Consider the following 16,130-nt stretch of genomic DNA (forward strand, 5'->3'; position numbering starts at 1 on the left):
ATCCCTGGATTTGGGGTTCTCATCCCATCCCTGGATTGGGGATCCCCCTTCCCCCTCTCCTCCAGCTCATTCCCAGCTTTTCCTGGAATTCCTGGAGCTCTGTCTCCCCCTTCCCTTGATCTGATTCAAGAAATCTTCTGGAAAATTCCCGGAAAAATCCCCCCTGCCACTTCCTGGTGCCTTCCCACCCAGAATTCCCAAACTCCACCATTTTTCTGGCGTTTTTTGCCCAGTTCCCACCTCTTCCTCCTCATCGGGATTTTCTGTGTCCTGCAGCTCCGAAATCCCAGGATTCCCTCCCCAGACACCCCCAGGACTTGGAATTCTTGGAATTCCTGGAATTCCCAGAGCCCAATCCTGAATTTTTTGGGAATTTTCCACCCAATTTTGGCCATTCCCAAACCCCAGCAAGCTCTGTCATTCCCAGCTCCAGGATTTTCCCTTCAAATCCTTCAATTTCCACTCAAAATCTGGGATCACAGAGCTGGAAAAACCTGGATTTTCCCAGAATTCCTGCTAAAATTCCAGGTATCCACCGGAATTCTTTTTCCAGGATTTTTTTTTCCAACAATTCCACATTTTTATCAACAAGAAATTGATGGAATTTCAAGGATTTAATCGGATTTTTCCATCCTTTCCTGGATCCTGGAGATATTTGGATCTTGTTTTCCAGAGGTTGGGAATGCTGCTCTGGATCCTGGGGCCTAACTCAAATATTCAAAAATGCAAATGAGATGCAAATGAGCTGTCGAAATAAATTTCTTTTTTTATTGCGGATTTTACAAAAATAAATTAAAAATAAATAAATTAAACCCCCCCCTCCCCCCCTCCCTTTCCTTCCTTTCCTGGAATTCCCACGGAATTCGCACTCCAAGGAAAAAAATCAAAGGAAAAACCATTCCCAAATATTTCCCTCCTCCGAAATTCCAGGGATTTTTTTGTTGTTTTTTTGGGAAAGGGATGAAAATTCCCCAGATTTGGGGCTTTTCCCTCTGGGAATTCTCCACTCCAGAGGGAAATGGGATCAAAGCCATTCCCGGGGATTTTTGGGAAAATCCCATGGGATGAGGGAGGGAGAAGGAGCTGGAGCCTCCTGGAATTCTGGGGTCTCGTTCTCCTGGAATTCCCAACGTTCCCAGGGCTCCCTTTTCCTGGGATTTGCCCCAGGATCTCTGCAGGATATTCCAGGCCAGGGCAGGTGGGGGGATTGGGATCCTCCTGCATCCACGTTCCCAAATCTCCTTCCCTGTTCCCAAATCTCCATCCCTAATTCCCAAACCTCCACCCCCGTTCCCCAACTCCATCCCTAATCCTGGTCTCCATCCCCAATTCCCAAATTTTCCTTCCCAATCTCCATCCCCAGTTTCCACATTCCCAAATTAACCTTCCCGATCGCACCTGGATTTTTCCCACCCTGGAGTGGGAACATGGAGCTTTTCCCTTTTGGGAATCCCGGATTTTCCTGCCCTTATTGCTCTGGAAAATGGCTTCGATTTGGGATCCCAAAAAAAACCCCAAACCCCAAAATTCCATGGATTCTTTGACATTCCATGGATTCTTCGAAAGAGGAGGGGGGGAAAAAACCCCAAAAAAATTCCAACCTGATTTTTGGGAAGAGGGAACAGGAGGGGACTTGGGACCACTCCCCCCTCCCCCCCTTTTCCCAGCTTTTCCCTCTTTTTCCAGATTTTTCCCTTTGAGAATGGATGTCCCCAAGTGCCACCAACCCCGCGAAGCGAAGCAGGGAAAGGAGGGAGCGCATTCCCAGCATGGATCCCGCTGGATCCAGGGAATCCCGGGAAATCCAGGAATTCCTTCCCGCGGCAGCAGCGAAGCGGCTCCCACCCCCTCCCCATTGTCCCTCCCCGTGTCCCCTCCTTGTCCCGCCCTTTATTGCGACAGAATTCCAGGGAATTCGGAGCTGGAGCCGGGAAAGTCCCGCTGGGATTCGGGATTTGGGAGAAGCGGCACCGGCGGCGGGATCGGGGTTGGGATTTAGTGCAAGAAACGCTGCCCATGCACGGCATTCCCGGGAAATGCGCCCCATTCCCGGCTGGAAAACTCCCGGGAAGGATCTCCGGGATTTGGGATTGGGATCCGGGATTGGGATCCGGGATCCAGGCGGGGGGAGCGGGCGGAGCAGGGTTGAGGCACGGCTGAATCGGGCTCGTCCCGGGGTTCCCGGGAATTCCAGGAGCGGGATGTGGCTCCCGGAGGATCCAAAGGCTGGAGCGCGGCGTCTCTGGGGGAAACGGAGTCTGGGAGAGTTCGGGATGCTCCAAAAACCGGGATAACTGCCCCCGGTTCCCATGGAAACCGGGATAACTGCCCCCGGTGAGCCTAGGAAGTTTCAGGATGCTCCAGCCGCACCGGGCTGTCCCGGCCGTACCGGGATACCTCGCGCCGTGCCCCGGGTACCGGGATTCCGCCGCCCGCCGCTCTCAGGCCTCCCCCGCCGTTCCCCCGCGGCTCCCGGGGCGGTGGCGGCGGCTCCGCGCGGCGGGGCCGGGGGGACCCGGGGGACCGGGGGGACACGGGGGGACGCAGCCCGGGGGACCGGGGGGACACGGCGGGGGGACGCAGCACAGAGCACCGGAGCGGAGCGCGGCGCTGGCGGCTCCCGGGCCGGCCCCGCGGGCGAGCGGCGGCGAGAGGCTCCCGACGGCCACGGCCGCTCGCAGCAGGGACCGGGCGGCTCCCGGAACCGCCGGAACCGCCGGAGCCCCGCTCAGAACCGGGCACCGCCGCCCTCCTCCTCCTCCTCCTCCGCCCGGTTCTCCGGTTCCCCGTGCCCCCGGAGCCCCGCTCAGAGCCGGGCACCGCCGCTCTCCTCCCCCGCCCGGCTCCTCCCGACCCCCCGGAGCCCCCGGTCAGAGCCGGGCACCGCCGCCCTCCTCCTCCGCCCGGTTCTCCGCTTCCTCCCTCGCCCCTTCCTCGTTGAGATGCGACTTCCCGGGCGCTGCGTCCGCCGAGGGCCCCGCGCGGGGCTGCGGGGACGCTCCGGCCGCGCCCCCGTTGGCACCGAGCCCTTCGGACTTGCCGAAATTAAAGAGCTTGCCGGGGTTGAAGGGCTTGGTGGGCGACTGCACCTTCTCGGTGCCCGCGTCCCGCTTAGTCTCGGGCGATTTGAGGAATTTGAAGCTCAGGAACCCCGGCAGTTTGTTCTCGCTGCCCGTGGGCGACTGCGGCGACCTGGCGGTGGCGGTGCCAGCCGCGCCGGTGCCCCCGGACAGGAACTTGCCCTGCAGGGGGATGATCTGCTTCAGCTTCATCACGTTGTTGGTGGCCAGCAGCGAGCTGGGCCGCTTGGGTTTGTCGGGGCCGTGCGCGGAGGAGCCGCCGGAGCTTTTCCCCTTGGCCTGGCCCTTGTCGTGCGCCGGGTCCTGCCCGGTGGCCTCGGCCTTGGCGGCCTCGTCGCGGGCGGGGTCGCGGTCGCGGCGCGCCTGGAGCTCGGCGTGGCGCTGCCGCTCCTCCTCCTCGCGCTTGCGGCGCTGCTGCTGCTGGAAATGGTGCTGGGCCTGCCGCTCGTGCTTCTGGGGACAGCGACAGGGGACATCGAGGGGACACCGGGAATGGGGCAGGGCCCGGGGACATCAGGAGGACACAGCCAGCAGACATGGAGGGAACAGAAACAGGGGATGAGGAGGGGACACCAGGACAGTGAGGGGACACCGGGCATGGGGTGCAGCCGGGGGACATAGAGGGGACACTGGGCATGGGGACATCGAGGGGGACACCAGGCACGGGGACACAACAGGGGGCACATCTAGGGACACATTGAGGGGCACATTCAGGGGACACTGGGCTTGGGGACACCCCAGGAGGGCCAGTGGGCATGGGGACACCTCAGGGAGGTCACTGGGTCAGGGACATTTTGGGGAGGCCACTGGCCATGGGGACACCTCAGGGAGCCCAGTGGTGCTGGGGACACTTGGGGACACCCTGGGGACACCTTGGGGACGCCACCCCAGCAGGACCCACCTTGAAGGCCTCGCGGCGCTGGTACTCCAGCTTGGCCATCTCCTCGGCCACCCAGGCGGGAATGTCAGGAATGGCCACCTGGATCACGTACTTGAGGAGCAGGGCAAAGTGCTGGAGACACGGGGACACAGGGACACAGCTCAGCATTCCCAGCATTCCTGAAATCCCATCCTTCCACCCCAAAATCTGCCCCTTCCTTTTGAAAATCCAGCATTTCCACCCCAAAATCCACCCCTTCTATTCCAAAATCCAGAATTTCCACCCCAAAATCTGGCCCAGTGTCCAGGGAATATATTAATTAATTGTCCAGGGATTTGAGTACCCAGAGCTGTGAGTACCCAGGGATTTCAGTACTCAGGGATTTGAATATCCAGGAATTTGAGTACCCAGGGCTGTGAGTACCATGGAGTGTGAATATCCAGGGGTGTGAGTACCCAGGGATTTCAGTACCCAGGGATTTCTGGCCCATCCAGCCCAGAACTCTCCCAGCCATCCCCACCCTTGGCCATCACCTCCCTGAGCCGTGACCCAACCTGGGCACCCCAAACCCCATTGGGGTGACCCTGGGGTGACCCCAAACCCCAGCGAGGTGACCCCAAACCCCATTGGGGTGACCCCAGCCCCGCTGCCCCCAGTACCTCGAGCACCACGACGCAGACGATGGCAGCCTGGGGGCTGAGCCCCGGGAAGAGGCGCTGCAGCTGCCCGCACTGAGCGATCAGGTAGCAGTTAACCACGATGGCCAGGACGCCCATGGCCTCCATCACCTTCTGCAGGACAGATTTGGGGCATTAATTAAAGGGTTTTTGGTTAATTTGTTAATTAGTGCGGTGGTTAATGGGGATCACACTGAGCCGATGCTGTCCCTGCTGTCCCCGTGGCCTTTGTTCCACCTGCCAATGCCCGATGCTGTCCCCACTGTCCCCAGTGTCCCTGCTGTCCCCAATGTCCCCAGCACCTGCCAGTGGCCGATGCTGGCCACGCGCTGCCCGAAGGGTCTCTGCAGGCCCGTGCAGAGCTTGAAGGCGTCGCTGCGGATCTCCAGGACGTTGTTGAGCAGCGCGCAGGCAGCCGCCAGCGGGAAGGCTGAGGAGAAGAGCACCACGTAGCCAAACTGGATGAACATCTCCTGGTAGTCCTGGAAGGTGTCCTGAGGGGACGGCGGGGACAGCGCCCACATCACCGGGGGCTCTGGGGTGGCTCCTGATGGGACAGCTTGGGAAGGGACATTCTGGGAGGCCACCAGACATGGGGACACCTCATGGAGCCCTGGGACACCCTGGGCATCCTGATGGCCCCAGGGACACCTCAGGAAGGGACACCTCAGGAAGGGACACTTTGGGAGGCCACCAGACACAGGGACACCTCAGGGGACCCATGGGACACCTCGGGTCCTGATGGCCACAGGGACACCTCAGAGAGCCCCAGAACACCTTGGGGAACCCAGCAAGTCCAGGGACATGGGGACAAAGGGGACAGAAGCCACCCACCTCGTACTTCTTCATGCAGCTCTCCACCTCAGCCTGGGTCAGCTGCGTGGAGTAATCCTCCTCGGGGGGGTCAATCCACGAGGCGCGGTTGCGCTTCCTCCCTTCCTCCTCGCCCTCCTCCTCCTCCCTCCTCCTCCTCCTCGCCAGCACCGCCGGCTCCGCCGCCCTGCCGGGGCTGCCGGGCTGCGCTTCGGCCTCCTCCTCCTCCTCGCAGAGCTCGAACACGGCCGCGGGGTCCATGCCCTTCTCCACCATGGTGGGGCTGCCCTCCTCCAGGAAGGGCTCGTCCTCGGTGCCGGCGGGCTCGGCGCGGCGCTCGGCGCGCTCGATGAAGCTCACCTTCTTCAGCTTCAGCCCGCAGTCCAGCGCGCTCTCCTCTTCCGAGTCCGAGCCGCGCCGCTCTTCCTCCCCTCCCGCCTCCTCCTCCTCCTCCTCGGGCACGCCGCAGCCCCCGTTCAGGCATTTCTTCTCGCCGCGCTGTCCCTCCGCAGGGGCGTGCGGGGGCGGCCGCGGGGCGAGCAGGCGGAGCAGGGCCCGCCCGAGCTCCCGCAGGCTCCGCACGCTCAGCTCGCCGCGCCGGAGCCGCCGGTACAGGTGCGGCTGCGACACCTCCCGCACGTTCTGCAGGAACTGCCGCGTGATCAGCAGCGTGGCCAGCATCTGCGGGGACACGGGGGACACGGGGGACACGGTGTCACCCCCCGCCGATAGCCGGGGATTGTCCCCATGGCCTGGCCCCATGGGGTTCCTGGTGCTCCTGGGGTGTCCCTGCTTCTCCTGTGGGGTCGCTGCTCCTCTCTGATGTCCCCTCAGTGTCCCTGCTCCCCTTGTGGTGTCCCTGTTCCCATTGTGGTGTCCCTGCTCCTCTCTGATGTCCCCTCAGTGTCCCTGCTCCCCTTGTGGTGTCCCTGATGTCCCCTTAATGTCCCCGCCCCTCCTGTGATGTCCCCGTGCTGTCTCTGCTCCTCTCTGCTGTCCCCGTGGTGTCTCCACCCCTCCGTGTCAGCCCCCCAGTGTCCCCTCTGCTGTGACCCCCGCCCACCACTGGCACCCCCATGGGGCGGGGCCGCAGCAGCGCCGCCGCCACCCTGGGCGGGTTGGGTGTCCCCTGGGTGTCCCTTGAGTGTCCCCTGGGTGTCCCCTGGGTGTCCCCACGCTCCTACTTTGGATACTCCCAGGGTCCAGCAAAAGCGCAGGAGGCGCCTGAGGAAGATGAGGGAGAGGTGGAGGTGGAGGAGGATGGAGGGGAGCAGAGCCTCCCGGAGCTGCCGCGCGAGGCTCTGCGACAGGGACAGGATGAGCAGGAGCTGCGGAAGGGACACAAAAGGGACACAAAAGGGACAACACGGCGACACCACACAGGGATAGAGACACGCCGTGAGCCACGCTGGGCGGGGACACAGGCGGGGACACCCGGAGGGATGCGGTGGTGGTGGAGGGGGGTGGAGGGGTGCTGGGGACACTGTGGGGACATCGGCCCCGCTGGCAGGGTCCCCTCACCTCCTTGAGGCGCTCCATGTCCTTGAGGTAGAATCCGATGTAGAAAAGGCTCAGGTAGGAATTGACGAACTGGAACTGGCGGTGACAGCGGGGTGGCACCTCGGTCACCTCGGTGTCCCCTCAGCGCTGGCTGAGACCTTCTGCTTCCCTCCGTGTCCCCTCTGTGACACCTCCAGCCCCAGCTGTCACCTCTGCAGCTGCCAGGAGCCCTCCGGTCCCCTCTGTCCCTCACCAACAGCCCCCCAGTACCCCCCAGTGCCCTCTGTCCCCTCAGCAAGAGCTGCCAGGACCTCTCCAGTCCCTCCCACTCCCCTGTGTCCCTGATCCTGGCCCCTCCAGTCCCCCAGTGTCCCCCCTGTGCCCCCATGTCCCTGTGTGCCCCGTGCCTCCATGTCCCCCCATGTCCCCATGTCCCCCAGTGTCCCCTTTACCCCGTGTCCCCAGTGTCCCTGTGTCCCAGTCTCCCCTCAGTGTCACCCCAGTGTCCCTGTGTCCCCGTGTCCCCTCACCAGGACCATTTTGATGATGAGGTGTTTCTCGTAGGCGCTCTGAAGCCGATAATTCTCTGCAGGGCACAGGGCGAGTCAGGGGGGCCCGGGGGTCCCAGGGCCAACCCAGGGCCACCCCAGGGCCACCGCAGGGTCCCCAGCGCACCCATGTCATTGAGCCACAAGGCCACTTTCTTGTAGATCTCGTCACAGGCAGTGACAATGACAGCCAGGATGATTTTGGGCAGGAAGCGAAGGACGCGCGGCAGCTCCTGGATGCTGAGCACCAACTCCTGTGGGGACAGGGAGAGGGACAAGGTGGGGACAGGGACGGGGACAGGGATGGGGACAGGGACAGGGTGGGGACAGGGACAGGGATGGGACAGGGACAGGGGACAGGGAGACAATCAGGGTCAAGATCAGGATCAGGAGCCGGAGCAGCACCAGCAGGAGGAGCAGTGCCACTGTCACTGTCCCCAGAGTGGGGCCACACCTGGAGCTGGAAGCAGCCAAGCATGAGGAGGAAGACGAGGATGAGGCAGGCCAGGCAGACGGGGAGGCTGACGAGGCTCTGGAACAGGAGGCGCTTCCAGGGCGGGTAATAGAACTCCTCAGCGCTGGTCACTGGGCTGATCCGCTTGGTGCCCTGCAGGCACGGCCCGTGGCACACCCAGGGACAGGGACAGGGACCCACGGGGCACTCACAGGGACAGGGACAGGGACAGGGACAGGGACAGGGACAGGGACAGGAACCCCACACCCCCAGGGACCCACGGCTCATGGCACGCACAGGGACAGGGAGCCACAGATCCTGGCACCCCACAGCTCCAGGGACCCCACAGATCCAGGGGCCCCTGCTGGGACCCTGGGGCTGGTGGCTGAGCCCCCCTCAGGAAGGGATCTGGGGGCCTTCCTGAGGAATGGGATACCCCAAAAGGAATGGGATACCCCAAAAGGAATGGGATCCCCCAAGGAACGGGACCCCCAGGAATGGGACCCCAGAAGGGAGGTGGCCCCGTGCTGGTGTCTGACCCGGAACTGGGGCCGGGGCTCCTCCAGGGACTCTGCGGGGGTGTCCAGCGTCCCCCACTTGTAGGCGAACTCGGCGCCGCGGCGCTTCCACTCCTCCAGGAACAGCGTGGCCCAGATGACGTTGAAGATGGCAAAGACCACGCAGGAGATGTCCTGGCTGGTCTGGGGGACAGACGGCACCAACTGCACCAGGGTTGGTCCCCTCCCCGCCCCCACAGACCCCAAATGCAGCCCTGGGGGGTTGGGAGTCCCTCCAGCCTCGAGGGAATGGATGGGGTGGGGCATTGAGGGAAAAGGGGGAAGGATCCATCAGGGACGGGGGGAAAACCCCACAAGGACGGATGTAAAACCCCACAAGGAAGAAAGGGAAACCCCACAAGGAAAACCCCACAAGGAGGGATGGAAAACCTCAAGGAAGGATGGAAACCCTCAAGGAGAATTGGTAAACCCAAAGGAGGGATGAAAACACTTAAAGGAGTGTGGAAACCCTCACAGAAGGATAGAAACCCCAAGAGGGGATGAAAACCCCATGAAGGGAAGAAAAACCCACAAGGAGTGATGGGATGGAAGGGATGGAAACCCCAGGGAAGGATGGAAACCCTTGAAGGAGTGTGGAAACCCTCACAGAAGGATGGGAACCCCAAGGGGGGGTGGAAACCCCTCAGGAAGGTTGGGAAGCCCCAGAGTGACCCCAGAGTGGCCCCAGAGTGGCCTCAGAGTGGCCCCACCTGGTCTCTGTCGGTGAAGGTGTAGAGGATGGAGCCAAACACGGCCGGGTACACCATGGCCGAGGTGTAGAAGCCCAGCCAGGCAAAGTACATGGCAATCTTCACCCCAAAATAGTCACAGATGTCATCTGGGCAGGGCACAGGAGACATCAGTGGGGCCGGGACCCCAAAACTCCACTGGGGTCACCCCAAAGCTCACTGAAGGGCTAGGGCCCCACAAACCCTCCTGGGGTGACCCCAAACCCTCCGAGCCCCCCGAAGCACCCCTGGTCTCACCGAGGGGCTGCGCCTCGCACACTGCCTGCACCCAGGACTTCATCAGGCGCTTGAGGATCCTCTGCTCGTGCAGCGGGAACAGCTGCTGGATCACCCCCCGTGCGGCCAGCTCCGGGACTGCCACGGGGACACGGGGTCAGCGACATCGGGGACACGGGGACACGGCCCGGGGTCTCCGCTGCCACCCCGCGTGGCCCTGGGGGGGCGGGAGTAGGGGCGGGGACAATAGGGACAATGGGGACAGCTCTGTGCCCACCGGGATCCTACAGACCCCGCCCAGCACACGGCCCCAGGGATGGGGACAATGGGGACAGGGGGTCAGGGACAGTGGGGACATGGCCCGGGATCCCCACTGCCACCCTGCGTGGCCCTGGGGTGGTGGGGCTGGCACAGGGACAATGGGGATGGTGGCACGTGGGAGCTCCGTGCCACAGGGGCAGTGTCAGCACTGTCACAGGTGCCATGGCACTGTCACGGGTGCCACGGCAGTGTCAGCAGTGCCACCAGGTGCCGTGGCACTGTCACAGGTGCCACGGCAGTGCTACCGGGTGCCACACTCACTGATGGGCTGGCCCTCCAGGAAGTGGATGTTGTGCAGGGACTCGCCCTGCTTGGCCCGCAGGTTCTCCAGCCAGTAGCGGATGATGCTCTGCCGCTCCTGTGGGGGACACGCCGCCAGTGACCCTGTCCTTGTCCCCTCCCTGACCCTATCCCCTCCCTAGCCTGTCTCCTCCCTGGCCTGTCCCTGTCCCTGTCCCCAGTGCCAGGGGTGGCTGAATCCTCACCCAGCCTCCCCAGATCCCCATATCCCATATCCCCATATCCCAACACCCCCATATCCCTGGATTCCTGAAGTTCTGTACCCCCTATCCCTGTACCCCACATCCGGGTATCCCATGTCCCCATATCCCACACCCCGTTCCCCACACCCCGTCCCCACCTGGGAGCTGAAGAAGCCGAGCTCGTTGTCGATGTTCTCGTAGATGAAATCCTCCTCGCAGGAGAAGCCGCGGGTGCCGCCCCCGAACTCCGCCTTCACCGGCTTGCGCAGCCCCAGCTCGTCCGCCCCACGCAGCAAACTGCGGGGACAGAGTGGGGACAGCGTGGGGACACAGCAGGGACAGCGTGGGGACAGTGTGGGGATACGGTGGGGACAGTGTGGGGACACAGTGGGGACAGCGTTGGGACAGTGTGGGGACATGTAGAGGACAGCGTTGGGGATACACTGGGGACACTCTGGGGACATTCTGGGGATGGGCACGCACCTCTCGTAGGTGGCGGTGAGGAAGAAGGCGTAGACACGCGTGTGCCGGTGGTGCCGCACCTGCACGATCAGCTCGGGGATGCCCAGGCGGATGTGGTTCAGCAGCCACAGCAGCGTGTGGTCATCCGTGCTGTCTGCGGGGACAGTGCCGTGTGTCCTGCCCCGTGTCACCGGCCCGGTGCCCATCCTGACACGTGTCCCTCATCCCTGCTCCAGTGCCCCTCCATCCCTGTGTCCCTCACCCCAGTCCTGATCCTGCCATGTGTCCCTATCCCAGTCCTCATCCCTCCAGGTGTCCCTCATCCCTGTCCCCATCCTGCCGCGTGTCCCTGTCCCGGTCCCCATCCATCCACACACTCCCTATCCCTTCCCACGTCCCCACCCCTCCCTGCATCCCCAATCCCTCCCCAATCCCACATCCCACCCCAATCCCACATCCCCAATCCCCCATCCCTTCTGCCCCCTCCGGGACTCTTCCTCCCATCCCCACCCCCTCCTGCCCCGGCTATCCCGGTTTTACCGATTACATCCCAATCCCGGTTTTCCTGGTGCCACCTCACCCGATCCCGGTTTTCCTGGCCACATCCCAATCCTGTTCTCCCGATCACATCCCAGTCCCTGTTTTCCCGGTCTCACCCCACCCCTATCCCGGTTTTCCCGGTTTCCCGGACCGTTCCTACCCGGGAATGTCATCAGCACGTCGCAGTTCTCCGTGGGCACCGTTTTCATCCAGGCCTTGTGGGACATGATGTAGCGCCCGGCCTGGAGCAGCCGCTTCCCGAAGAGTTTATCTGCGGGGGGAGGCCAGGCAGGGATCAACCCCCGCGGGCAGCGGATCCCAGAGCGCCCCGGAGCCCCGGGCTGGCGGCGGGACGCGTCCCCGCCTGTCCCCAACCCGGCCGTGGCACGGGGCACGGCGGTGCCACCGCCCTGGCATCGGGTTTCTCCTGCGGTAGCTCCCAAAATCGGACCCGACAGCTGCGGGGAGGAGCCGCTAGCGCGTCCCGCCACCCCCGGCGGTGCCGAATGTCGCGGGGTGTCCCCTCGGAGCGTCCCCAAAGGCTCTCACCTCCTCCCGGAGCCCGGGCACGGAAAAGCGCAGGAAAAACGGGGATCGGGAAAAGCAGCCGGTCTCCATGGAAACCGCGCCGCCGCGCCGGGCTGCGGTGGGGACAGTCCCCAAAGCACCCCCGGGGCGCGGTGGCACCGAGGGGACACGGCCGCTGCCCCGCCCGGGGTGGCTGAGACGCGCTGTCCCCGTGCCCGGTGTCCCCAAAGCGCTGCCCGGGGAGGGTGGGGACGGGGGAGTCCCAAAAAATCCACCCGGGGCTGGCAGGGAGGGAGGGGGCCCCCGATGGCGTGGGGACCCCGCTTGTCGCTTCCCTGCCTCAGTGTCCCCTTGTGCCTCAGTGTCCCCTCCTCGGCCCGGGATGTGGCGGTGCCCCGGGGCTGGGAAGGGCTCGGGGTGCCGGAAACCGCCCGGGAAAACAGGAAATGCCAGAGCTGCTGATGCCAAGAAGGCACCCCAAAACCGGACACCTCTGTGGGGCCCGCAAACCCGGGCACCTCTGCTGGGACCCCCCAAACCCGGGCACCTCTGCTGGGACCCCCCAAACCCCGCGCCCTGACGGGCTCTGAAAGGCTCCGCTGTCCCCGAGCCGAGGGTGGCACTTGAGGACAGCGCCAGGCTGCCACCCCCGCTGTAGCACCGGTCCGGCAGGCTGGGCACGGCCGAGCCCCGCCCTGGGGTGCGGGGGTGCCAGGCTGTGGGGCAATGGGGTGCCAGGCTGTGGGGGTAAGGGGGTGCCAGGGTTTGGGGTTAATGGGGTGCCAGGCTGTGGGGCAATGGGGTGCCAAGGTTTGGGGGTAATGGGGTGCCAGGCTGCTGGGGCTTTGAGGTTTAGGGGTGCTCGGGTATTGGGGTGTCAGGGCGTTGGGGGGCTGGGGTACCCTGGTGTGGGGATGTTGGGGTATTGGGGTGCTGGGGGTATCAGGGTACTGGGATGTTGGGGTGTTGGGATGCCAGGCTATCAGGTTATTGAGTGCCAGGCTGTTGGGGTGTTGGGGTGTCAGGGTGTTGGTGCCAGGCTGTTGGGGTGCCAGGCTGTTGATGTTTCTGGGTGCAGGGGTACCAGGGTGTTACAGTGCAGGGCTCTTGGGGTGACAGGGATGGGATGCCAGGGTGTCAGGGTACTGGGGTACGGGGGTGCCCAAGTGCCTGGGTGTTTGGGTATCAGGATGCCAAGGTGCCAGGGTGTTGAGGTGCCAGGGTGCTGCGGTATCAGGATGCAGGGGTGCTGGGAGGCTGAGGTATTGGGGTACCAGGGTGTTGGGGTGTCAGGCTTTGGGGATGTTGGGGTACCAGGGTGTTGGGGTACAGGTGCAGCTGTGTTTTGGGGTACTGGGGTGTAGAGGCACCATGGTGATGAGGCGCAGGGATAGCTGGGTGTTGGGGTATTGGGGTGCCAGACTCTCAGGGTGCCCGTGTTTTAGGGTGCCAGTGTTTTAGGGTGCCAGGCCATGGGGATATCAAGCTGTGGGGCTACCCGAGTGCCCACGGTGGGCATGGGGCGCTGGCGGAGGTGGCCGTGCCACCCTGGCCGGGCAGCCGGGTGACGCCGGCGGGCTGAGCTCACCCACCCTGCATTATTTATGTCCTGCCCGCAGCGGTGCCACCCGGCGCGGGCGGCGGCTGCGGGGCCACTGCCACCCGCGTGGGGCAGTGCCCACCCCGAGGGCACAGACCCAGGCCCGGGGGGGCTTTCCATGCCCAAGCTCACGGAAAAAGGGGGGTCCCCAGCATCCCCCAGCTGGCTGGGCTTTGGGGGGTGACCGCCACCCTCAACCCCGCTGTCCCCGCGGCCCCTCCCCACACGAGGTGCCACCACCGAGGTGGCCCCGAGGGCTCGGCAGGGCCGGCGCGCCGTGTGCCACCCCCCGGGTCCCCCCGCTTGTCCCCATTTGTCGCCGGCCGTGCCGCTCACCTTGGCTCCCGGGCTAAGGTCACCGGAGCTGCGGCGTGGCGAGCACCGAGAGGTGTCCCAGGGGGCACGAAGTGGGTCACCCGCCCGCCGGCAGGAGCCCCGCTCGGTGCCACAGCTGCCACCAGGCCCTGCCACCCCCCCGCGCCGCGGGGACCCTGATCCGGGGATGTCACTTGGCCCCGCGCCACGCGGGGGAGGGGACCCCAAGGCCGGCGTGGGGACAGCGACACAAAGGCTGCGAGCTGCGCCACCCCCCTGTCGTGCTGGGGGGGGCACGGGCCTGGCGAGGGAGGGTGGCGGGGGCAAAACGCCTTCCCGGGGTGGGGAGGGTGACACGGGGGGTGTCACCGGTGGGGGGGGACGGGACACGGCGCCGGCTGCCAGCGCCATCCCGGGGGGGCCTCGGGGCTGTCCGGGGAGGGGGGAAAGGTGACAAAAACCCCTCCGAGAGCCACAGAACCCCCGCCATGAGGCGGGACCCGCCCGGGCGGGGGGGCTCGGAGCCCTCCCGGTACCGGGGGGATGCTCAGAGCTCCGGTACCCGCAGCCTCGACCGCCCCCCCCCGCATCCCGGCCCGCATCCGCAGCGAGCCGCATCCCGGTCCTCCCCGTGCCCCCCCGCCTCTCCCGGTTCCCCGTACCCAGCACTCCGGTGGGCGCCGCCGGTTCCGCTCGCTCCTCCGCGGCCGGGCCCCGCCGGGGCCGCTCTCCGTCCTGCGCCGCGGCCGCCGCCGCTTCGGGCATGGTGCGGGGCTCGGCGGCGGCGGCGGGGCCGGTGCATGGGGCCGCCGGGGCCGCCGGGGCCGCCGCTGCCGCCGCCGCTGCGGCCGGGAGGAGGGACAAAGGCGGCAGCGGCGGAGCGGAGCGCGGAGCCGCCGCTCCCGGTTCGCTCCGGTTGGCCGCGGCTCCCGGCCACGCGTGTCCGGCCGCGCCCCGCGGGGGGGTCCCGGGGGGAGCGCGGGGGGCGGCTCGGAACGGGGGTGGCACGGTGGGGCCCCCGCGGTGGCACCGGTGTGCCCCGAGGTGTCCCCCCCGCCGCTCCCCACATCGCCCCCCCGCTGTGCTCGGCCTGTCCCCAGCGGTGTCCCCAAGTGCCACCCCTCGTGCCCCCCCGTGCCCCCTCAGTGCCCCCCCCGCCCGGCGAGGCGGCTCCCGGTAACCCGAGCGGGGTGAGCGCTGCCCGGTGACATTTGGGGTGACCCCCCCCTCCCCCAGAGCGGCCGCCCCAGCACGGAGGGGTCCCCCCAAAGTCCCACAAAGTCCCCCAGAGCCCCCCCAAAGCCACTCCAAACGGGGGGTCCCGCCCAGCCCGGCCGCTCGGAGCCCCCCGGGATGCGGGAATTGGGCCCGGTGCCAGCCCGGCTACCCGGTGCCACCGGGAGATGTCCCCGAGCTGTCACCTCGGCTGGCACGGGGGAGGCGGGAGCTGCTGCCAGGCCCGGGACTGGGGGGGCACGGGGGGGGCACGGGGTCAACGGGGCCGTGCGGGCTGTCCCTGCCTGTTCCAGTCCATCCGTGCCTATATCCCCCCTGGAAGACAAGCCCAGATTTTGGGAATTGGAATAGGAATAATAATAATAATAATAATAAACACTATCTAAATTATCATTATAATTATCATTACCATTATCATTATCGTTATCATTATTTAACCACAAGAAGAAGTAAAATATATTGGTTTAATCTACAAGGTGGCGAGAAGACAAGTCAAAGGTTAAAACCAAGCAAAAAAAGGTCTAAATGCAAAGAAATATTTTAAGATAAACTCTTATAATTCTGCATGAACCTCTGTAATGGAGTCTATAGAAAATATGGTTTAAGTTAAATAAATATACGTATATTTTTATATATTTTATATTTATATATAAATTATATATATTTAATACAAAACCACTACAATACTATATTAAATATATATTATTTATATACATAAAACTATATATTTAATAAATTTATATTTATTTAACTTAAAACATGTTCTCTACAGACTGCTCCTTTACAGGAGGTACCTGCATATTCATATCAATAAATACAAATAAAAATAAATTAATTAAAAATATAAAAATAGAAATATCAAACAAATAGCCAAGCACCCCAGCGCCGGATTTTATCTCTTCATAAAATTTATACATTTTTAAATTTTCTTTCAATATAAATAGATTTTAAATCTTATAAGAATTTAAATAATGTTTCTCACTGGGACCGGGCGGAGCGGAGGGGTTCGCGTGGCTTCACCAGGGCGCCGCCATCTTTGCCCACTATCCAATCAGAAGCCGTGTTTCACCGTTAGCACCGCCCCTCAGTGTGTCTTGACCAATAGCGTGCGTTAATGGGCGGGGGCGCTGAGGCTGGTGTGGCGGCTGTGCTTTTATTAACCAATCAGAAGC

General features: G+C 63.5%; 1 protein-coding gene across 2 annotated transcripts; it reads right to left on the bottom strand.

Moving 5' to 3' along the window:
• Window positions 1-769: 769 nt before the first annotated feature.
• ANO8 (anoctamin 8) lies at window positions 770-14,487 on the bottom strand. Of its 2 annotated transcripts, none has more exons than XM_066566132.1 (17): window positions 14,385-14,487; window positions 11,440-11,550; window positions 10,761-10,893; window positions 10,436-10,574; window positions 10,057-10,153; window positions 9,496-9,612; window positions 9,220-9,347; window positions 8,492-8,653; window positions 7,953-8,105; window positions 7,626-7,752; window positions 7,481-7,536; window positions 6,972-7,046; window positions 5,472-6,131; window positions 4,940-5,131; window positions 4,620-4,751; window positions 3,982-4,092; window positions 770-3,530 (listed from the first exon to the last, which is right to left on the bottom strand). In XM_066566132.1, the coding sequence occupies exons 1-17, from the start codon at window positions 14,485-14,487 to the stop codon at window positions 2,871-2,873; spliced, it is 3,156 nt and encodes a 1,051-aa protein (XP_066422229.1). In that variant the 3' UTR covers window positions 770-2,870. The 2 variants fall into 2 exon arrangements, with proteins under 2 accessions (XP_066422229.1, XP_066422228.1); XM_066566131.1 differs by having other exon boundaries at window positions 770-3,533.
• Between the last annotated feature and the right edge of the window lie 1,643 nt (window positions 14,488-16,130).

Source organism: Molothrus aeneus, chromosome 27 (assembly GCF_037042795.1).
Source record: "Molothrus aeneus isolate 106 chromosome 27, BPBGC_Maene_1.0, whole genome shotgun sequence".
Classification (NCBI taxonomy): Eukaryota; Metazoa; Chordata; class Aves; order Passeriformes; family Icteridae; genus Molothrus; species Molothrus aeneus.